This window comes from Hippopotamus amphibius, chromosome 4 (assembly GCF_030028045.1).
Source record: "Hippopotamus amphibius kiboko isolate mHipAmp2 chromosome 4, mHipAmp2.hap2, whole genome shotgun sequence".
NCBI classification, from domain to species: Eukaryota; Metazoa; Chordata; class Mammalia; order Artiodactyla; family Hippopotamidae; genus Hippopotamus; species Hippopotamus amphibius.
Window position 1 is genome coordinate 43716305 of NC_080189.1, and position 23720 is coordinate 43740024.

The 23720-nt window shown below is 41.5% G+C and overlaps 1 protein-coding gene and 1 pseudogene across 3 annotated transcripts in view; both read right to left on the minus strand.

Annotated features, from left to right (window-relative positions):
- The window catches only part of NPSR1 (neuropeptide S receptor 1), a 153203-nt gene that overhangs the window by 4503 nt on the left and 124980 nt on the right, over positions 1-23720 (minus strand). For all 3 annotated transcript variants that reach the window (XM_057733069.1, XM_057733067.1, XM_057733068.1), the window contains 2 exons: positions 14582-14658; positions 2092-2178 (listed from right to left, as the gene is read on the minus strand). In XM_057733069.1, the coding sequence (XP_057589052.1) occupies positions 2092-2178; positions 14582-14658 (164 nt within the window). The remainder of the gene's footprint in view (positions 1-2091; positions 2179-14581; positions 14659-23720) is intronic.
- LOC130852732 (U6 spliceosomal RNA) lies at positions 17142-17225 on the minus strand (annotated as a pseudogene).

Genomic DNA, 23720 nt, shown 5'->3' on the forward strand with positions numbered 1-23720 from the left:
GAAGAAATAGCAAGAAAACCTGTGTCACTGTCACAGAATATACAAGGGGGAGAGCAAGGGAATGGGGCTGAACACTTGGCAGGAGACAGATCACACAAGCCATGTAAGACATGGGAAGTAGTAGGACCTTATTCCAATATAATGGGAAGCCATAGGTGGGTTTGCAGGGTAGTGATAGTGTCCGATTTACATTTTTAAAAAAGATCACATTGGCTGCTTTGCAAAGAAGGAATAAGAGAAGATCAGTTGCAGCGTTCCAGGGAGAAGTTGGTGGCAACCTAGACCAAGGAAATAATTGTATAGATGCTGAGAAATGGTTGGATTTGAGATCTCTTTCCTAGATAAAGCCTCTAGGCCTTAAAGATGGACTAGCTATGTGGGGTAGGAGAGAAATAGAATAATGACAGACAGATGACCCTTAGGTTTTTAGTATGGACACTGGGTGAAATGTGATGTCATTTACCGAATTGGGGACAACAGGAGGAAGAGTTACCTTGCAGGAGGTAGGAGAGCATGCCGAGACTTCTGGTTTTTCATATTGAGTATGATAAGCTTATTAGAAATACAAATAGAGATCTCAAGTAGAAATCATAGGTATAATTTCCAAGCAAAGGAAGTGTTCCAAAGAAGGACTAATCAAATTTTGCTTAGAAGTCAAGTAAGGTAAAGATTGAAAATTGACATTTGACATTTTGTTGGTTGTAGTGACCTTGATAAGAATACTTTTACTGGAGTAATAGGAAAGAAAGCTAATAGAAATAGGCTCCAAAGAATGAGAGGTGAAAAGTGGAGGAGTTCTGCTAGAAAAGAGAGTATTAAAGAGGGTTTGTTACTGGAGAGTTTATCGAGGGAGCTATTATAGTATACTTGTGTGCATATGATCCAGTCATGGGGGACTTCTGTGGGGGAGAGGAGATGACTGGAGAAGCAAAGTACTTGAGTTGGCGGAAAGGAATGGGACATAGGGCTTGAGTGAGCATTTTGGATTTAGAAAGAAGCAGAGGCAGTTTATCCATAAGAGAAAAGACAGAGCACATGATAAAGATGCAGGTAGGTCTATGGATGTGAAGGCATGAGAATGAGGAGGTTCTGTTCTGATAGAGGATTTTCTTAGTGAAATAAGGATCAAGACCATTAACTGAGAGAGTGGAAGGAGAGGAATTTTGAAGGTTTGAGAATAACAAAGAACATACACCAATCTGACATACATTAGGTGCTCTAGAAATACTTTTTTTTTATTCTGAGATGAGGTGACTTTATTGTTCTTAAGAGTAGAGAGGGGGCTTCCTAGGTGGCGCAGTGGTTGGGAATCAGCCTGCCAATGCAGGGGACATGGGTTCGATCCCTGCTCCGGGAAGATCCCACATGCTGCGGAGCAGCTAAGCCCGTGTGCCACAACTATTGAGCCCATGTGCTGCACCTACTGAAGCCCACGTGTCTAGAGCCCGTGCTCCACAGCAGGAGAGGCCGCGGCAGTGAGGAGCCCATGCACCACAATGAAGGGTAGCCCCCGCTCACCGCAACTGAAGAAAGCCCGTGCACAGCAAAAAAAGACCCAACACGGCGAATAAAATTAATTAATTAAAAAAAAAAAGAGTAGAGAGAAAGGAAAAGGAAAGGGAAGATAACAGGAGGGTGGAGAGAAGATAAGGCATCCATTAGGGAAGAATTTATGGTGACCTTGAGATTAAATATCCAGAAGAAATGGAATGCTACTTCTGTCTTCCTCTGGTTGATGAACTTCAGCCCTGGGGAGAGTATGCCTTCAGGAAAGCAACTGGGTACACTAGGTGATAGTGGGCATCAGCTCCAGCTAGTCGTGTCCTAATTATACTTCCTCCACATTATCCGCCCCGTGGCTGTGTGGGACAACACTATTCATAAAGAGAGGGATGAGAAACCAAATGTTGGCCCTTGAAGGAGCCACAGGTGGACCGATAAGCTCCACATATTCTTCTCTAATCGGACAAAGGTAGAAGTGCCCGTAGACAAATGTTTTACTTGTGCATGCTGTCTATCACCAGGGCCTAGGACATATTTGCTTTTGGAATGTCCACAAAGTTCTGCAACACGAGGTGGGACGCTGCTTACCGAGAATGATGACGATGCTATACTTGATGGCCTTGATTTTTGCCTTTGAGATGAGCCCTCGGTTGTAACTGGTGCACAGCTTTCCATCTACATATACAACAGGAGAATGGTAAAATGAAGTGCTGCTCCTGCCAATAGGAACATTGCAGGTTAAACCCACAGCTTCAATCAGACAGATATCCTTCGTACCTATGCCCAGGAGGAGCCCCCTTGGACATTTTCAGAATAAAGATGGCGCTGGGCTGGGAGCTGGAAACTGCTCATTTTGGAGCATAATATAAAATACAAATGCATTGAGACATCCAGACTCTCTCAAGTGGCTTGGCTGTATGCCCTGAATCAACTGAAGCTGGAATTAGCCATGGGACCACAGGGGGCGATGCTGAGACACCTGTCTGGTCCCTTCAGCAACCTAGGGCAAAGCCATCTTCCTAGAATCATTACCCCAGACTAATTGACTCATCTAACTCAGAAACTCCACCCTCAACGAAAGCTCAAGCCAGAGATATAATAAAAACCTGTTCTAAATAGGAGTCTGGTTATAACTTTAATCCTATGTGGTTGTTGTTTGGTAGTAAACATGTGAGGGTTAAATATAAGCATCCACTTGAATGTAAGCTTGATGGAGACAGAGACTTTGTTTTCTTTGTTTCTGTATCCTCTAAACTTAGTGAACGATTAATAAATATTTGTTGAACGAATTAATATGAACCTCTCTCTAGTCAAGAGGTAGTGGTAAAACAACTATTGATTAGGATGGGCAGAATTCAGTGCAATAGTTTTTAGTAGAAGGAGTAGTTAGATGGCAAATTTGGGGGTAAAGATGTTGGACACAGGGTGCCTTAATGCTGTGGGAGAGTTTTTACTGTCAGGGGTTCTACCAGCCCATATGGTGCCTTTGTGAAAACTGGGAAAAGGTGCCCTCCCTCTGGATATATGCAGACCTACCCCAGAGCATACCCTCAATGAGGGAGACATGGACAGAATGCTAGCCACACACCCTCAGCTGGGTGCCACTGATTAAGGCTCAAGGGACACAACCCTAGTGGCGGCCCGGGTTGGAGGCCCACCCAGGATGCCTAAGTCACACGAGGCAGGGCAGTTATACCCTAGAGGCCAGCTACTGTGCTTGCTGGTCCTCACTACATGGTTCAGATTTCCCATTTGAAATGTATTTAAATCCTCAGGGAAACTGGTATGAAATTTACCTTTGCCCTATTTATTCTACCCCTTCTGCAATCCAATCCAGCCCAACTCACCAAGCAGAGCACATCTGCTAAGAGATAAGGACTGAACAAAATAGGCTAAAATAGAGTGCCTCTTCTCTGGGAACTTTCAGTCCAGCTGGAAATATCACACACTCTGCACAAGGCTGGGTGAGATGAGAGAGACGAATACCAAAAACCAACTATGAACGAAGAAGGGGGCCATCCCCCTACCGTGATGCAGAGGAGGCCACGTGTCAGAGGCAGAGATTCCCAAAGCAGAGCTGGGAGTGGGGGAGTGGGATTGCGAAAGACGGGTGAAGCAGAGGAAACGTCCTCAGCCAAGACTCGGAAACAAGAACATGTAGGAAGCGTTTGGACCTTGGTGAGTCATCTCTCTTGGCTGGAGACTGAAAGGATGTTGGATTTGAAAGTGTGGAGAAGAACTGAGGCCAAAGTGGGAAGACCTTGACTGTCGTCCTGAGGAGTTTGGGCTGAATTTCTTTTCTTTTCCTTTTGTTTTTAATTAATTAATTTATTGGCTGCGTTGAGTCTTCATTGCTGTGCGCAGGCTTTCTCTAGTTGCGGCAAGTGGGGGCTACTCATTGCGGTGGCTTCTCTTGTTGCAGAGCGTGGGCACTAGGTGCGTGGGCTTCCGTAGTTGCAGTACATGGGCTCAATAGTTGTGACACACGGGCTCTAAAGCGCAGGCTCAGTAGTTGTGGCACACGGGCTTAGTTGGTCCGCAGTATGTGGGATCTTCCTGCAGCAAGGATCGAACCGGTGTCCCCTGCATTGGCAGGCGGATTCTTAACCACTGCACCGCCAGGGAAGTCCTGGGCTGAATTTCTGAGGCAGCCGCAGGCCATTGAAGCTTCTGAGTGTTTTCACAGTGGGAACGCTTATTCGTTGAAGAGGACAAACTGTTAGCAGGAATAAGGGGAATAAGGGGCTTTTTATGTGCAATGAACTGAAATGCTAATTATAATTGATTTTTATTTCTTAATGTCTACCCTGGAAGGCCACTCTTAGGCACTTACTAGGGCCTTCAAATTATTCTGTGTATTTCATAGAACCACAAAACTTCAGTGGTGTAAGCAAGCAAATGCTTCAGAAACGTTTGCAGCAGTGGTTCTCAAGTGGGGGCAATATTGCCCCTTGGGTTATATTTGGAAATATCTGGACACATTTTTGATTGTCACAATGGTTGGGGGTGGGTGCTACAGGTATCTGGTGGGCGGAGGCCAGGAATGCTGCTGAATATCCTTCAATGCACAGAATAGCACCCATGAAAGAGAACTATCTAGTTCAAAACACTAATCGTGCCAAGGTTGAAAAGTCCTGATTTCCAAGATGGCATCTTGGGAAGGATACAAACTTCAGGGTCAAACCTGAATACACTCTCTGGCTCCACAATTTACTAGCTGTGTCACCTTATGCAAATTGCCTACTGTTCCCAGCCTCAGTTTCCCACTTTCAAAAATGGAACATAAAACACCAAACTCAGAGTTATTTTGAGGATTAAAAGAAAATAATGTATTCAAGATGCCAAGCCTCACGTTGAGAATGTCAATTCCCTGTTGAGTTGGGATGAATGAGGTTTTAACAGTATTTCAGGAGGTATGAGCTGCCTTTATGGAAGTGAACAGAAAGTATTACTACATATATTTAGACAGACTATTATACAATGTTATTTGTATATAGGAATTATATACATCAAATAATTATCAGGGTGGGATTATAGCCATGGGAGGCAAATAAAAAAGACAGCAGATCAAATCGTATCTCCGTTTCAAAGTATCTCCGTTTGCTGGAGTAACAGCTGGCTCCTAAACAGTATGGCTCTGAAGTCTTAGTTGGTTTTTCAGAAAACTCAGGAATGACATTTGGGCTCTGAAATCTGCTTAAAATGGAAACTTGCAGTATTTTCCACAGGGCAACTGGGTGACAATATAATCAACTCCTGCCCTTCGATCTCCCAATGAGATCAGTGAAAATCATCTTTAATCTGACCACTCTGGGAAATGCAAAGCCTCCAGCTTCGAAAGATGGCTCTTCAAAGTGAGTGGAGCTACAAAATTCCAGTAATTCTCCTTTATTGGGAGATAAAAGGATTATTTCTACTCAGGCCTTGGGGCTGAGCTGGAGTGAAAAGCAGTTAAATTTAGCTGTCACTGTGCCTTAATAGGGAGGTGGCCTAGAGGCGGTGGGTCAATTAGATTCAGGACTGGAAGCAGCATGCTGCCTTAGCTCCAGGATGCATCCCTAGTGGGGGCCCACGCTGGAGATTTAGTCTCCAAGTGGCCAGTTCCTGCTCCTTACCTTCCCCATGCTTCATGCCCCTTGCAGAGTCACTGGGAACTGATTTTTCTTGTGGGCTGAGCCCCTGAAGGGGGAGCAATTGGTATCTAGGGATTTTTAAGTGAAGCAGAATTTATTCCTGGCGGGCAGGTGGGGCAGGGGGTGCAGGGGTGGGGAGCATTCGTGGACCTATAGTGAGTCCAGGTGATTTGTTTGTTATCAAGGAAGTCTATCTGGTAATAGTTTAAAAGAAATACTTTTTTCATATGTTGGGAAATTTATGTACTTCAGGTGAATCTTAAAAATTAAACATTTTAACAGTCATTCCTGGTTTATAAAATTTTTAAACTTAAAATTCATTTTCAATCTATGATCATTGATGTCTCCTTTATCTGCGAATATAACCTGAATGTTAACTATTTTTTAGTGTGTTGTGTCTCATCTGCTTAGCTCTAGGACTTTGGCTACTTCCTTTCTTTGTGGTTTTGTTTTCGTTTTTTAACAGGAGGTCATAGCTAGATGTGAGGAGGTATGACCTAACTCACCTAACTCAACCTTTTCTGTTCCTTAGCTCCGCAAGTCAGGCAGAACCAGAAACCCTGACAGACCTAAAATAATTGTGGCAGAGACAGGTTAGCTATCTACCAAATCCTTTTCTTTGTCCCTAGAGCACACAGAGAGACTACATTTCCCAGCATCCCTTTCAGCAGGGGGTAGTCATGTGATTAAGTTCTGCCTATAGGAACATGAGGAGAATCCATGTGTACCATTCCTATGCCTGGCTCAGATAACTGCCCCCTGGGTAATTCTTCACTCTCTCTTCCCCGCTCCCCAGCCTGCTGGGTGCTTATGCAAAGTGATACCTTAGCAGCCATCTGTTAAGAGTGGTAGAATCTCCATCTGCTTGAGTTTTTCTGTGTGTCCTTCCCTTCCCTGTATGTCCTTTACTGTCAATTGGACTTTAATTGAACAAGAAATAAACTTCTATTTTGTTCAGGCTACTGTATTTGGGGTTCTCTGGCATAGCTGCTAGTGTTTCTTTAAAACAGAGATTGGTGCTTCACATGCAGTGCTATCATAACAGAAACCTAAAACATGTGGCATTGGCCTAGTGGCAGGCAACAGGTAGCAAGGAAACCGGTTGGGAAAGCTGGGACACTAGAGATGCATTGGATAGAATTGTTACATATGATACCGGGGAAGGCAGATTGTGTGCCTGCAGAGATTGGACCCCCAGGGAGGGTAAAAGGGTGGTGTAGAGTTAGGACTCTCCAGAGAAACAGAAGAGAATCAATAGGAGATATATATATATATATATGTGTGTGTATAAATTTATTATAGAAATTGACTCATGCAATTATGCAGGCTGAGAAGTCCCATAATCTGCTGTCTATAAGCTGGAATACCAGGAAAGCTGGTGGTATAATTCAGCCCAAATCCAAAGGCATGAAAACCAGGGGAGATGACGGTATAAATCTAAGTCCAAATACTAGAGAATCAGGCAACCAACAGTGTAAATCTTGGTCCTAGTCTGAAGTCCCAAGACCCAGAAATGCTGATGTGTGAGAGCAGGGCAAGATGGATGTCCTAGCTCAAGCAAATTTGCCCTTCCTTTGCCTTTTTACTCTATTCAAGCCTGCAGTGGGTTGGATGATTCTCACTGGCATTGGTGAGGATGATCTTTTTTACTTAGTCTACAGATTCAAATGCTTCCAGGAATGCTCTCCAGACATACCTAGAAATAATGTTTTACCAGCTATCTGGCTAGCGCAATCAAGTTGACACAAAAAATTAACTATCACAGTTGGTAAACAGAATGTTAATAGTGTGTTGAATGCCACGAGCTGTGTTTAGCCAAGTATTAGAAAAAAGAGATGAACTCAGACAAGAGTTGGTTGGTTTATGAACAAAAATAAAAGGAAGTTAAAGAAAGTCCTGAAATTTGGGGTCTTGTAGAGTTGCCAGGGTCAACTGCTTCCAGCCCCTCTTAGCACCAGCTACATACTTTGCGTGGCCCGGTACAGAATGAAAATGCCAACAGAGTGTTAAAACAATGTGTGTACCTTCTGAGTGTGCAGGTGTTGTACCAGTGAAGCCTGTACTCAAATTCAGTTATAACAGTGAGGAGTTTAAACTAGCAATGACCCATTAAGAATCATTCTTGAGGAGAAGGTCAGACTAAGGACGTGGCCTCCCATCTGTTGTTTCAGATGGCCTCAAGCTAGGAGAAAGGGACTGGATGAGGAAGCAAGTCAGACCTGAAATTTACTTTCAGGAAAACTTTTTGGATATGATTGCCAGCATATGAAACTGACTGGAAGCAAATAAATCAGAAGCCTACTCAGTTTTTTAGGAGTGATGTTGCCAGATAAACCATGAGGTTTATAGCTTTGTTAATACTTAGAAATATCCGACTTTAAAATTTTTACCAGTCCTGTGACTGGCAAATCGTATCTAAATTGAAGTTTAAATGTTCACTTTCCTGATTTATCAGTGAGGTTGAGAATCTTATTTCTGGCCATTTCTCTTTTCCCTCCTGTGAAATGCCTGTTTGTGTCTTGCTCCTTTTTATTCTATTTATCTTTTTAAAAAAATATGTTTGTATTGATTTTTAGTAGTTCTTCATACATTCTGGATACTAATCTTTTCCCAGATTATATGTTGCAAATAGCTTCTCGCACTTTTTTGGCTTGACTTTTAAATATAAACAGAGTCAAATTTATTTCTCATTTTTTTGTTTAATGTATCTTGTATCTTGTTTAAGAATTCCTTTTTTATTCCAATGTCAAAAAGATAACACTACATTTTCTATAAAAATTTTTTAGTCTTACATTTCACACTTGTCTATAATTTCCCTAGAATTTAATTTTGCCTAAGAATTGAGGTAAAGTTCCAATTTCATTTTGTTTCCTGTGATCTTCTGACATGTATCAAGTTCTCATATATGTGTAGGTCTACTTGGGAGCTGTTTTATTTTCCATTTTTCTATTGAATTGTGTCAGTACCACACTCTATTAATCACTCTGACTTTGTGATAAATCAATATTTGGTACTCTACTACCTTGTTCTACTTTTCCAGAACTGTGTTCTTGGCTTTTCTTGGCTCTTCAGATTTCCATGAATGTTTTTAAATTGGCTTGTCAAGCTCAATAAAATGTCGCATTTCAATTTTGATTGGAACTGCATTAATCTGTAGATCATCTTTATGGTACTGAATCTTACTATCCACGAACATGCTATAATCTTCCTTTATTTATATATTTATATATTTTTTTTCATAAAGTTCTGTCTTCTGCTGAAGGTAGTTGTTTGCAGAGAAGCCATTTTACTCTCATGTATTGATGAAGAAAGTTACTTAATGGGCTTAAAGTTCATTTAGTTAGAAGGGAAGCGTACTCTAATCCAGTTCCTAATCCGAAGCTTTTTTCTTCACCTCGTTCTGCCCCATTTAATTGGAAACATGTTCTTTGAATACAGCATGGATCATGTCACATCTTCCAAGTCACAATGTCCAGACCCAGTTATATCCAGATATGTCACACTTTGTCTATTTCATGGGTGCACCTCCCCTATATCCTGCTCCCATGCAATAAATGTTCTGTTTCGTAGGAGTAAACACCTCTGGGTATCAAAAGCAAGCTCGTTTATGAAAGATAACCTGCAGGATTGAAAACCTTATATTCTCAACCTCTTGCCTTCCAAGCACTTGTTTTGAGGAAAGTCTGTAGATCGTTTATTAAATAGTTCTTTCTTTTCCTTTCTGTCAGCCTTTAAGGGGGAGAAAATAGACATACTTGCCAGAAAGAAGAGTGATTCTTAAACTTGAATTTTGCAGCCCGTGTTTACAAAGTGAGCTTCTGTTCACACTAATCATTGGTTATGTCCCCTTGTTGATGAGCAATAATCCTGGGGTACTAACACCACTGGAGATCTTATTTACCAGCCAACTCCAGAGCTACTTGGCTGTAATGACAGAGAAAACCAAGTGAGTTCTGCTTATGAATAAGATAGAGTATACAAGCTTTTGAGACTACCATCTGCTCCTCATTCCAGAAGGCCGTCAGTGATGCTGATATAAAGATATAGAAAACTAAAAATAGGTGTGATGGACATATAAACTTGTATCAAAGAATAAAAACTGACTGTAGCCATTTCTACCTTTGGGGAGGAGTAATGGCATACGGTATGTCAGCAGGAAAATGGATTTCTATGTGGCTTTGTAATATCTCAGGGACTGGAGATGGGGGAACCCAAGAGTGTAGGGACTGGAAAATCGAGTAGCAGGGAGATATGGGGGACTCTGGAGAGACACAGGGGCCCAACCACAGTGGTGAAAGGCCTGCTGAGTAAAACGGGGTGGGATATACCCTGGGTAGGGGAGCAGCTGACAGAGTGTGGAAACTTTTCATCACCTCAAACCTAAGGAAAATAAGGTGAAGTCCATGGTTCATTGGACCAGGAGCAGAGAGAACAGAAGAGCTGTTGGAGGTGAGACAGTGGGGTGAGAGCTCAGAGGGACAGGGAGAAAGGACACCAGTCTCCTGGAAGTGGCAGAAATCACAGGACAAGGGTTTAAACCAATCTGATTTAAATCTGAAGGAACAGGAAGACCTCAGCCTACGTAAACAAAATTAGGTCACCTTTTAGATTTTTAAATACATCAAAACAAAACAATCTGGGAGAAGACTCTGGAATAGCGCTCTGAAGGCGGAGCACGGCAGGGAGGCTGGTGAATGACAGCCATGCCAACAATCCTGAGTTTGGGTTTTTTAATTAAAAAAAGGTGGGTTTTTTGTTTTTTGTTTTGTTTTGTTTTGTTTTGAATTTTGAGCTCTTTTTTCAGTCATTCACCACCTTCCTTTCTGTAATGTCCTTCCTTCTGAGAGGTTGCCTGATGTAAAGGAGAAAACACAGGCTTTCTAGCCAATCATAGATGCATTTGAATCCTGTTGTGTCATGTGCTACCTATGAAAACAAACAAATTGCTTGACCTTCAAGCCTGTCTTCCATTTGTAAAAGATAGATGATAATACAACCTTGCAGGGTTCTGTAAGGGTTCAGGGAGGTAAAGTATGGAAAGCACCCAGCAGTGGCTGACAGTAGCTGCTCTGTCTGTCCCTCTGTCTTATCAGTCCGTGTTGACAGACTGAACAAGCAAATAGATGGTGACCAGATCATAGAACTCTGACCCACACTCTGCAGCAACCAGCCCAGGAAACCAACCCATTATCTACAGTAACCAGACTAGGAAGCCAACCTACTGTGTGCAAGTCAGACTTGTAGGAAGCCAGACCACTGTCTCTATCCCACAGTCCAGTAAACCACATAAGAATATCTGTAACAGTCTACTCCAAATAGCCAAGAATTGATTAAAGACTGACAGCTTCTTTAATTTTTGTCCATATTTTCTACTTAAAAGCAACCCAAGAAAGCCAAATATGCACCCCTAACCCATCACACAGGGTGCCATGCTTCTAGTCAGCGCATTTACAGCTTCCCCATGCTGACAGCCACCAATCAGGGCTTACCGGAGGCTTTCCCACTCTGCTGCCTGCTTTTGTATTTCTGCCAAAAGACATGTGATAGTGGCTGACTCCCTTGCTATAGTAAGCTTTGAAAAAATAGCCTTTGTCTATTCACACTTGGTGGGTCTTTGTTTATTTCTACTGAATCTCTTTTTCTTTTTCCCTGACTCTTCCCCTGTTATGGACTAAATGTTTGTGTCCCCACAAAATTCATAGATTGAAGCCCTAACCCCCAGTGAGATGGTATTTGGAGATGGGGCCTTTGAGAATAGAGTTAGATGAGATCATGAGAGCAGGAACCTTATGATGGGATTAGTGCCCTCAAAAGAAGAGACATTAGAAAGATTTCTCTGTCTCTCTCCTCCCTGCCACGTAAGGAGATAGCAAGAAGGCAGCAGCGTCCATCTGCAATCCAAGAAGAGAGCTGTTACCAGGGCCAGAAATGACTGGTACCTTAATCTCGGGTTTCAAATCTCTAGAAATGTGATAAATTAAATTTGTTGTTTAAGCCACTCACTGTGGTGTATTGTTATGGCAGCCTGAGCATACTAAACACATCCTCCTTTTCCCTGTGTTCTCCTCCAGCTCAAAGCTCTGGACCTTCCAAAACCCTTCGGCCCCACTACACTTGACATGTTCACCATCACACTAGGGTCATGCGCTCTGCTAAGTGACAACTCACTTGAAAATCTCCCCAGGCAGTGCAATGATATATCTATATATCTATACAGATATGTATAATTTAAAAATTAATATGATTTCCATTTGTAATTTGTAAGATGACAATTTTTACAAAATAAATATATACATACAGTCTCAGCATTAGACCTCTCAGGATCCAAGTGTGAAGTTTACACAGAGAAGTGCATTGAAAATGTACTGTTTTTTCTGGGTACTGAGTTAATGATTAAAAAAATGAATATCTAGAATATATACAGCTAGCATAATAATGGCTATTTATCCAGGTTAAATAGCTACTGGGTTAGTGTTTTATATTATACAATTTCTGTAATTTTAGAAATTTTAACAGCCAGATAAACAAAAAAGAGAAGAAAATAAAAATTAACTGAGATTCTGCCACTCAGCGATAATCACTATAACATGTATTTGTTCTCTCTGACATTTTTTATGTATCTGTCCAGCTGTCATCTATCTGTACATGCTCTTATATATTCTATTGTGTATTATATATTCACACATTTATAAACGTGATACCATACTACTTTTGCCTTCTTAATCTAATACACTGTAGACATCTTTCTATGGCAATAAGTATATTATACAATAATTTTTAGGGCTGTAGTATTTCACTGTATGGCTATCTAATTAATGTACTTAATCCCTCATTGTCAGGTGTTCAGATCTTTTTCAATTTTTCCTGATTATAAACAATAATCTTTATATTTTCTTTTCTTTCCCTTTCTCTCTCTTTTATTTAAACCTTTAATCAGTAGTTAATTTTTTTAGCATATGGGGTAGCAATCGTGTATTTGTTTATTTATTTTTCTACCTATCTATTTCCAAATAGTTGGTTAGTCTTCTCAACAATACTAATTAATCTCTATTTTCCTATCCGTTTGAATTATTTCATCATACTCTAAATTCCTTAGGTTTCCTTTAGAGTTTCTGTCCTGTTCTATTCTCCCATTAATGTAATTCTATGATTATTCCACAACTATCATATTTAGTATATTTATTTGATATCTGATATAGGAAGGATGCCTTCATCCATCTTTTTTTTCTGACAAATATTCTGACCTTTGACCAGCGCCAGCCACCCACAATGAATAAAATGAATGTATTTGTGTTTATCCCCTCTGATCACTCTTGTTCTTCTAGAAAAACTAGAGCTCAAATTCTAGACCAGTGTGAGGGAGGCACCAGGATCTGTGCTGAGCCACAAGCTGAATGATAGATTCTTCATGGGTGGAGAATTTCCCAGCAGCCCTTGTGCACCTCTGGGTGATACTCATCACTCAGTGTGGAAGTCAGCTGCCTGTGGCTGTGTCTCCTACTAGACCAGAGGCCGTCAAACACAGATCCACATTAAGATCACCCACAGAGCTTTTCCAAAGTAATGATGCCCAGATGCCACCCAAGATAAAGTAAATTAGAATCTCTCAGGCAGCAGGTTCTGGGTACTGGTACATTTGAAAAGCTCCCTGGGCAACACTCGTGTGCAGCCACGGCTGAGACCTAGTGCACGAGACTGTAGGCTTCCTATAGTCAAGTAGCATGCAATTTACTCCTTTGACATTCTTGGTCCTTTGTACCACTCCTGACACGTGTTGGAACGCAGCAGAATTGAACTGAATTCAGATGAAGACACCAAGACTTATACATCTCTACTAATTCTCCTGGGGAGAGGGATACAGATTATTAGTGCCCAACAGTGAATCCTCTTGACTTTCTCTCAGTTACACTAAAAGTAGCTTCAATGTGGAGGAAAATAAGCTCTGTCTTGGTCCAGTAAAGGTAATAGCTGAAAATCCGAAAAGAGGAAGACTTAGAGAGAATCTAGTCTGCCCCTTCATTTTAATCCCTTGCAGTCCAGAGAGGTCAAATGACTTTGCAAGGTGGCACAGCTCTTAGTGGCACATCTGGAACAGAACCAAGCTCTTCTTATTCCAGGGATTGCTATTATACCTTGCTGCCCTTGTGTGAGCGTATGTGGGTGAGTATATATATGTGTGTGCATATGGGCGTGTGTGTGAGAGAGAGACTGGGTGTGTCAATGTGTGCATTTGTGTGTGTGCATGAAATGGGAGGAAGTGTGGAAGCTCCATGGGAACAGAGCTGGTCCCCTCCTTCAGAACTAGTCGCATTATAGTAACTAGACACCCAGGAGCCCATTCTCCTTTCTTTCGGGCAGAGTGGTTTGCTGTGTTCTCTCCAGCTTGTGCTTAGAGGCCCAGCAATGTCTGCCTGGGAAGTAGGGTGGGCCTCCAGGTCTCAGCACCTATTGTGTACATGGTGCTTGGCATTAAGGTTTGCTGAAATGGGATTTGGGGAAGGGTTGTAGCTGGCAGTCTCAGGCTTGTTCTGGTGTGTGGTGGTGCGCTGGGACGGTGGGGAAGGCATGGACAGTGTTTGACTGTCCTGGGGTTCAGGACTGTTCTGTGGATAGATGGCAGTTTTCTTGTAAATTTAAGCCAAGCAGAAATGTCTGTCCTCATGTTTTGCTTAATGAGTGGCTTCCTCCCTGCACAGTCCTCTCTTTTCATCCCAGAGTCCTCCAGCGTGGCTCTCTGCCAGACCTGCCAGACTAGGGTGCCCCTCAGATCCTGGATCAAAGGCTCCTTCGAGGGACAGCCTTTGGGAGTCTGACTTGTCAGCTGGGCCCTGATATAACAGAGCAGGCTTGTTATAACCAGAAAACCCAAGCTCATATTTGCTAGAGGAAACCTTCTGCAGAAGCAAAATTAGCTAAGAATTGGGTAATGCAGATGAGAGACTTACCTGAGCAGTTGGAAATCACCGTCTCGTGGGCTTTGCTTTTGACCCAAATAGTTCTGATCACAATGGCATAGATGATGCTGCAGAAAGGACCAAAGATACTATTAAAATGACTGGTGGGTCCCTACTGTGAAGACCATTCCCAGTTCCCGGCGTGTGAGGCGTAGAGGCAGGGGTCTCTCAGCCACGGTCTGCCCCCTGTGGGCAGAATCATAGCAGATAGCAGCTACTTCTTTTTTTAAGCCAGGAGGCTTGGACCTGGTGACGTTAAGTGATTTCTCCAAGATAACTCAGGTGGTCAGAGGTACAGCTAAGACTGGAATCCAAACACAGGGGTTTGGGGTCAGAAAGATTTAGATTTGTAACCAGCTGGTTATATGACCTTGACTTTCGGCAGGCTCCATGATTCCTGCCTCGGATGTTCACATCACTGTGTCATCCTCTCCCCCTTGAGTGTGGCCAGACCTGTGACTTGCTTCGGATCAACACGTTGGGGTGAAAGTGATGGGGTGTCTGTGATTACCTAAGTGTGTAGCACCTGTGCTGCTAGTGTCTCTCTGCGTTGCTAGCTTTGAAGAAGCAAGCTGCTGTGAGCCCTACAGCCTCAGGAAATCAGTTCTGCCAGGAGCCCAGGGGAGCTTGGAGGAAGATCCTTGATGACACCCCAGCCCTGGCAGACTTCTTGATGGCTGCCTTGCCTAAGAAGAGGACCTAGTTAAACCATGTCTAGACTCCTGACCCACAGAAACTGTGAGATAATAAGTACATGTTTTAAGTCATCAGGTTCATGACAATATATTACCCAATACAAAACTAACACACTGCATGAAATAGGTATGTTTGTGTCCTCCTCCTCCCCCAATTTATATGTTGAAGTCCTAATGCCCAATGCCATGGTATAAGGAGGTGGGGCCTTTGGGAGGTGCTTAGATCATAAGGAGGATGGAGTCCTCATGAATGGGATTAGTGCCCTTATAAGAGGAGGTTCCACAGAACTTTCTTGACCCTTCTGCCATGTGAGGCTACAAGGAGAAGTCTGCAACCTGGAAGAGAGCCCTCACCCAACTATACTGGAATCTCAGACTTCCAGCCTCCAGAACTGTGAGAAGTACATTTCTGTTGTTTAGAAATCACCTACTATGTGGTTTTTTGTTATAGCAGCTTGAACCCACTAAGAGACTGGGCCTCAGTTGAGACTGTCAAATTGAGTTAACAATACAAACCTCTTAAGAGTTTTTTAGGGGTCAAATGTGACAACATTTGAAGTGTTATGCACAGGGCTTGAAAATTAGCAGAGGCTCAATAAATGTCATTTTCTTTCCCCTCTTTCTTCCCTATTTTTCACATAATATCACACCTACTTTTACATGATATAAGCTGCACATAAAAGGAAAAAAGGGGTTAATGACTCAAAAGCATTAGCAAATTTTGTATTCTTTGTTCCCTTTAATACATATAAACATTTATACCTTTAATTAGTTATTTGACATTTCTAATATGTTAAGAATCTTGACTAAAAACTTTGGGACAAAGCACTACTTCATTTTAAAACTGCACTAACTTCCCTCTTGAGAATCACTTGGTGAAAAAAAAAAATCAGAGTTCTAGTTCACAGTAGCTGACAAAGCACTAATTGCTTTAATGATCTTTAGAATATAACTTAATTAATGACTGTGATAAAAAACCCTCCTTATTGCTTCTCCCCTGCTCAGAGAACCCCTCTGTTTCCAGGAGAGCTTGGAGCTTTCTCACTCCTTCTCCTATACCAGCCCAGGGACTTTTCCGGAAATTGTTTGTCTACATTAAAAAAAAAATGGGAAAGAAAATTGCTAGTGAGTCTATTCTTTACCCTAAGCTGAATATTCATTAGAGCAGGGAAACTTTTTCCCAGGTAAATGAAATAGGGGGAAAAGTTACAGCCACCATCAAACATTAATTGTGTACTACAATTGCAACCCCAGTACTTAATTGATCAATAATTCAAATATTTATTGACCACCAACCATATACACAATGGAAAATTCAGAAGATTATATGTGTTAGGGGTTTGGGCCTTAGTCACCCCCACCTGGTCTCCTTAGGATCAACCAGGCAAGTGGAAAGCCAGGACCAGCTTTACTGTTTGCCAGGAAAACTAATAAGTAAGATGCCTCTTTAGTTTATTCCCCCAATCCAGCCACTTCTCAGGGTTTAACAGTCATGCATCACAGAGAAGTCTGAATACATTCATTTCCTTCTTCTTGCTGATTTCTTTCATCTAATTAATCAGCATGGTCTATGGATTGTCCCTTCAAAATATCTCCATCATCTGTACCTTCTTCTCCATTCCTGCTCTTCAGCATCACTTCAGACCCTTACAATCTCTTTTTGTTTAATATTGATATTTTGATGATTTTTTTATTGTGGTAAAATAAACATGACATAAAATTTACCATTTTATCCCATTTTTAAGTGTATAGTTTGGTGGCATTAAGTATATTCACATTGTTGTGCAACTATCACCATCATCCATCCCCAGAACATTCTCACCTTCCCCAACTAAAACTCTGTACCCATTAAACACAGAAGTATGCATGACTTCACAAATTAATGTGTCATCTTTACGCAGGGGCCATACTAATCTTCTCTGTATTGTTCTAGATCCTAAGTCTTCTATTTCTCCGTATGTTACTTTGTTGTGAAACCTTTCTGAGCTGTCTCTGTCCCTCAGTAAAAAGTATCTCCCCCTTCCTTGGGGCTTCCGTGAAACAGAGCTGAGGAATAGCATCTCCATTCTTTTGGGTCAGCTTCTTCCATGTCTTTTATTTATCTCCACTTTCTCAGCAGGTGTAGCTTTTCTTCAGGTTTCTTAGAAATTTGAAAACCTAAGGGTCACTAAGATTGAGTAAAGTATCCCTTCCCTGCAACTGGCTGGTTTATTTCTTGATTTTATGGAAGGCTATCCAAACACGGACCGGTTTTCCTTCATTGCCTTCATGAAGGCAGCTCCTGGCAGTGGGAGAGTGCAAGAGTCCAAGCCAGAGGAAGACCTTTCAAGTGGCGTTAAGTATTTAAGAGCATGCGATGCCTGAGGCCATTTCCTGAGTCTTGCTTCTGGACTGTGTATGAGGAGTGTCAGGAAATAGAAAGTTCTCTCTGTCCTCAAGACAGATGGAGAGCATTCCCCTCAGACCAAGTGACCCTTTCATGACCCCTGCAGGACTCAGCACAGGCCCGGGGACTTGGTGGATGCTCATCACAGTCTTGGAGCCACAGGCACCATCTCTGCCTCCACCTTTGCCTCATTTTGGGACCCAAGGATGATGTCCAATTGTGCTCTGCAGATCTCATTAGAGGCCAAGCAGGGGGAGCCGATGCTTCACTGGGCATGGTCCTTTTTACTCTTCTCCTAGCAGGGGCTTAAGGATGCTCCCTGACCAAAACTTCATTAATTAGTTTCACTAGTAGTAATGCTACGAAGATAAAATATAGGGGATACAAGAAATGTAATAGAAGGCTTGGTTTATTCTGGGGGTCGGGGAAGCCTTCCCAGAGGAGGTAAAGTTTCTTCTTAGTTCTGAAGGATAAAATGGTTTTTTAAATGCAAAAGAGGATGATGGGTCAGGCAGTAGGGACAACATGTGCAGTCTCTGAGACAGGAGGGAGCATGCGCATTTGAGGAACTTAGAGAAGGCCCGTTTGGCTGAAGCATGGTGAGTAAGGCAGCTTGTGTGGACTAAGATAAGGATGGAGACTGAGGCAAGGACCAGATCACACGTGGCCTTGAGTGCAGGGTTAGAGGTCTTGCACCTTATCCTGAAACAATGGAAATCCACTGACTGGCTCTAAACAGGAAAATGAAATGATTAATTAACATCTTTTTTCAAAGATCAAACATTGTTCAGTATGTATAATTTGTTTTTATACATATTTATATGCTGGTATATGAATTGAACAGTTCTGGAAGAGTATGTAAGAAATTCTTAACAGTTTTACCTCTGAGGAAGGGGACAGGGCAGAAGTGGAAGGAAGATTCTTATTTTTTGTTTCATATTCTGTTTGCTTAGAATGGGGAAATCTTTCCAAAAGCTCTTCAGAAGATGCTCCCTCACATTTCATTGGCTAGAATTGGATCACGAGGCCATTCCTGAACCATTTACATGCCAAGGGGAAGGGCTGCCTTGAGTGGCTTAGCATGGAAAGAATGTGAGAAATTCAAACACAAGCATCTACTGTAACCTGGCAGGCTACTGAAAATGGCTTTTTCAAAAGACCTAACTCTTGCCACCCCTCTGGTAACAATATATAGGATGTCACTTCCTTCACTGATGCAGTGGGTCATCCAACCTTGGCCTTGGACCTCATGCCATGGAGAGTGCTGGCTAGGACCTTGAACCCTTTTACCCACCATGACCTTGTCATCCACAGAACTGTGCTGACCTCAGCATGGGGCATTCCCACAGTCTGATCCCCTTTCCCCAAGCAAAATAAATGTATTTTTTTTCATATAACATAAATCAATGCTCCATGACAAACGTGCTTTTTTCCACGTATTCCTTTGCAATTGTCAGCTATGGATCTTTTATGCCTCTACCTTTTTACAAAGGACAGGAGAACGAGAAATCAATTAGGTAGCAAGAAAATAACCATAGCTAAAGTAAAGCAATTACACCAGGGCTAAAAAACCTTCCCCAGCAACAGTTAGACAGTTGTGTCAAGTAGATTTTGAAATAATAGGAGTTGTGTTGACCCAGAAAAACAATATATTGCCTTTATTGTCAGTCACTATGGTTTCAAGTCCTGGGAGCCTAATTTAATTAATGATCAAACAGCCAAATCTTTATTCGTACACGGCTCTTATGAGAGTTTGCCACTGACAATGCAACTCCTTCCTTCCTCTATTTTCCTCCTTCTATGCCTTTCTTCCTCTCTCTCTTCTTTACTTTCTCCCTTTCTTCCTTCCTTTGACATGTATTTATGGAGTATCTATCATATGCCAGAAACTGATCTAGGTACTAAATAACCAGAAATTTGCAAAGTAGGTGTGTGTGTCTGTGTGTGAGAGATGGAATGACATGACACGTCTGTCTGATTGACAGACAAAGTTCATCAGTAAGGTCTGCATTGTTTATTTAATCCAACATTTATGAAGTGTCCATTGTGTGCTGGGTTTGGAGTCAAGAGATTAAGAGACAACAGTCCATGTACTCAAGAGATGTACCCACATAGACAGGCGATGACACTCCTATGAAGACTTAATGGCAACATGGACAAGCTGAGGTGGGATGTGGCCTAGGATTGTCAGGGACAGCTCCGTGTAGGGTTGGTATTTGAAATGAGATAGAAAGAATGAGAATCATTTTGCTTGGACTCTGGAGGAGTGTTCAAGTGTAAGGAATGATGTGCACAAAGGCCCAGGGGTGGGAGGAGTGTGGGGAGTCCTGGAAATAAGAGATGGCTTGTTCTGGCTGGAGATGTGGCCGCAAGGAGAATGTGTGAGTAGCTTCCCTAGGAATAGCCACGGAATCTGAAAACGGCAAGCGATCTTGTCTTAGCAGATATTTAATGTATATAAAGCTATAGTAATTAAAACAATGTGGTATTAGTGGCAGAAAAACCACTAACTTAATTATTTGTGTGTTCTCTCCTTTTCTTAGTTACGTCAGTCGCTACTAACTGGAAACAAAATGAAAGCATATTCAAAGCGAAGAAACAAGTGACAAACTAGGGAAATTTTTGCAACGTATTAAAAAAGATGTTATTATATAAAGAATTCTCTAAAGATAGAGAATAGAGAAAATAAAAACAAAGTGGAAAGAATAGAAAGCTCAGAAACAATGAGCGTTTATAATATAAATATGCATATGATAAAATTACCATTTCATAGCTTAGAGGAAAGATAAATCATTCAGTAAGTGATGTTGGGACAAATAACCCAGCATTAAAAAGAAAATTTAACTTAGATCTCCAGTTCATATGACATAAAAATCAAATCAAACATCAAAATCGAACCAAAAGCATTTTTAAGGTATTTTTAACATGCTCCCAGCACTGAAGTTATTTTCAATTAATTAAAATAATAAATCATTAAAAAGTGAAATTAGATAAGTTTGTGAAAGGGACACTTTCCTAAGAAAGAAAAGAAATGGAAAAAATGTAAAGAAAATTGTGAGTAGATGTGAGTGCATTAAAATGTAAAATGTTTACATATTACAGAAAAGCCATATACATTGCATTCATATTTTCAAATGCATTTATATAAAGTTTTGCAAAGTGCTTTCCTATGATTCTTTTTTAAAATCTAGTTATTTGACTTTCTAATTTAGATATTCATGATTTCTCTCCTTTTCTTGATTATGTCAGTCATTAACTGAAAGCAAAATAAAGTCACATTCAAAATGAAAAGGCAAAGTAGGGACAAACTAGAGAAATTCCTAATCATATAAAAACAGGAAAAGTTTTTATATAAAGAATATCTCTAAAGAGAGAATAGAGAAAATAAAATAAAATGGAGAAAAATGGGTAAAAGAATACAAATAGGTAATTTACTCAAAAAACAAAAATAATAATGAACATATAAAATGTGTTCAACCTCATTTGTGATGAAAGAAATGCAAATTAAAACAACAATAATACATATGTATTTTTTGCCTATCAATTTGGTAAGAATATACATGTGTATTTGTACATATATCGGTATAGAAATGTATCATGCATGAGGGACAATAAAGCCTGAAGCATGGTTAATAAAGTGAGTGAATACCTTCTTTTGTCTACTCAATCTTGGAATTAAGAATTTAACCTTATCTGAAAGAGTGCTAGCAACAGACTCAAGCTCAGGGTGCCGCAGTGTGGTTAAGAAAAAAAGAAAACAAAAACAATGAAAAAGAGCTGAGCTTTTGCTCTGAGAGAAATGAAATTATAGCAACTTATCCCTCAAACTAGCTGGAAAACAAATTCCTCACAAATATCCATCCGGGCCTGGTCTTGGTTTAAGAAGTGGGGTTTTGCTGTGCCACTTCCCCCAGAGAGAAGCTCTCTCTCCCGCAGAAGCCTGACCGTGGGAGAAGAAGAGGGAAGATAATGACTGATAGGTAGAAAACGCCACAGGGAAACTCAAGGATGGACAGAGCAAGGTCACTCTGAATTTTCATGGGTTCTGCCCAGCTGGAAGCAAGGAGCAAGGAGCAGTATTTACTGACAAGGGCTGAGTGAAACGGGCGTTTGAAATCCCCTTTAACCATTAAATTAGACTTGGCGTTTTCCAAGGACACTACAAAAATGCACAAGTTGTGCTGCAAGCAAGTCGGAGGAAAAGGAGATGCAGCTTGAATTAATGGGGGAAATTTCAGACAGTGAAAGCCCCGCGAGAGGGATCTGGCCAGACAGCACGTTGTGAGCCTGTGGTTCACAGCTGCCTCTGCCCTGCTGAGCAGGGGTTTTGACTGACTTCAGGAATTGATAGGAAATCAATCAGGAGAGAAGCAGGGACATTCGCTGCCACTGAAATCGATGTGTCAGTTGCCTGTGATGGCATGAGTTGCTTCCTTCCAAATAACTTTCTTACTGCTGCAACTGGCCTCTTTCCTCTTCCGTGTGATTCTGTTAATGTGGCTGTTGCTTACCTTTCATTGATTGTCTAGATAACCTTCATCTTCCCTTCAGGTTTCCTCCCAGATTCAGCTTGGTAGAGAGGAGAGCAGTAAGTTGAAATACAGTATAGATGTTAACTTGTAGATTCAGCAGAGATGACTGGACAATATCCAATCTCAGCAAGGCTGCGGGGCTGACTGTGGGAATCACTCTGCTCCTGTCCAGCTCCACCTCTGATGGAGAGCAAGTCATTTTGCTTCTTTCAGCCCTAAGTCTACTCGTGAAAAGTTTAGGGGCTGGGCTACGTGATGGATAACATTTTTCCAGCTTTAGTATCTTATGAGACTAAAGATGAACAAAGAGCAAGAACAAGTGATTCCTATAATGTCAGAAAACACTTGAAAAATACCCAAGTACTTAATCCAAGAAATGCATATTGAAACAATGAGATACTTTTTTAAACCTCTGTGATCAGCAAAGATTTAATAAAGAAATGATACCACCTTCCTCTGGGTCAGGGGAAGAAAAAATCAGAGCTCTTGTTTGCTGTTGGCAGGAATACATATTTTTTTAATAGGGCAGTTTATGAATACACATCAAAAGTCTTAAAATGAGCATCATCTGTGACCTAGCAATTCCATTAGAATGAGTCCTGAGGAAATAATCAGAGACTCATGAATAATTTTAAGTACAAAGATTTTTTTTTTTAACACAGCACTGCTTATACTACTGAAACCCAAAGGCTGATCTTCCTTTGCACAGGACGAATTATGCAACACTGGATGGCAGGCTTGGGGACACTCAAAATGTGCAGGGTCAGCAAGGCCCATGTACATACTCAACACGCCAGGTATCTCCCTGCAATTCCCGATCCCATCCACCCATGCAGAGCCACCCTTTCAGAGATGATCCTGCCATGTGACCAAGTGAGACCCTGCATTGTCTGGGTGGTTGTGGTCTCCTCTGCTGAATGACTGTCTTTGGCCCACCATTGCCTGCAGCACAAAGGGAGCATCTTATGGCTTGCTTCCTAAGGCCCTTCACACTTCACAATTGAGCCTCACACCATCCACAAAGAGCTTGTTGCCAAATTCTTTTCCATCGGCACTGCCTGCCTGCCTGTCCTTTCCTGTCACCATAGGCACTCTGACCCCCGGTCACCAGGGAACCTGCTTTCTCTCCACCTTCCCCTTCTCCTATCGAAGCCTTCTCTCCTTCAAAGGATGCTTCCAAGAAGTGTTCGCTGCCATTATTTGAACTCATTGCATACAGGCCCTAACATATTTTTGTGTGTACTGTGCTTTTTGTTCAGTTTTGTTTCAAGTTTGTCTATCTTTTCGATTATAGTATAAGACCTCTGAAACTGGTACTAGGTCCTGTATTTGAAAGGTTGCGTGATATAGGAGAAAGAACAAGGTATGAAATCAGACAAATCTGTGTAATGTTGGGTAAGTTACTCAACCTCTCTGAGGTTGAGCTTTATCATTTACAAGATGGGGATAATAGTTATTTCATAGAGTCGTAGTGTGGTTGATGGGATCATTGTCAGCCACTTAGCACAATGCCTGCC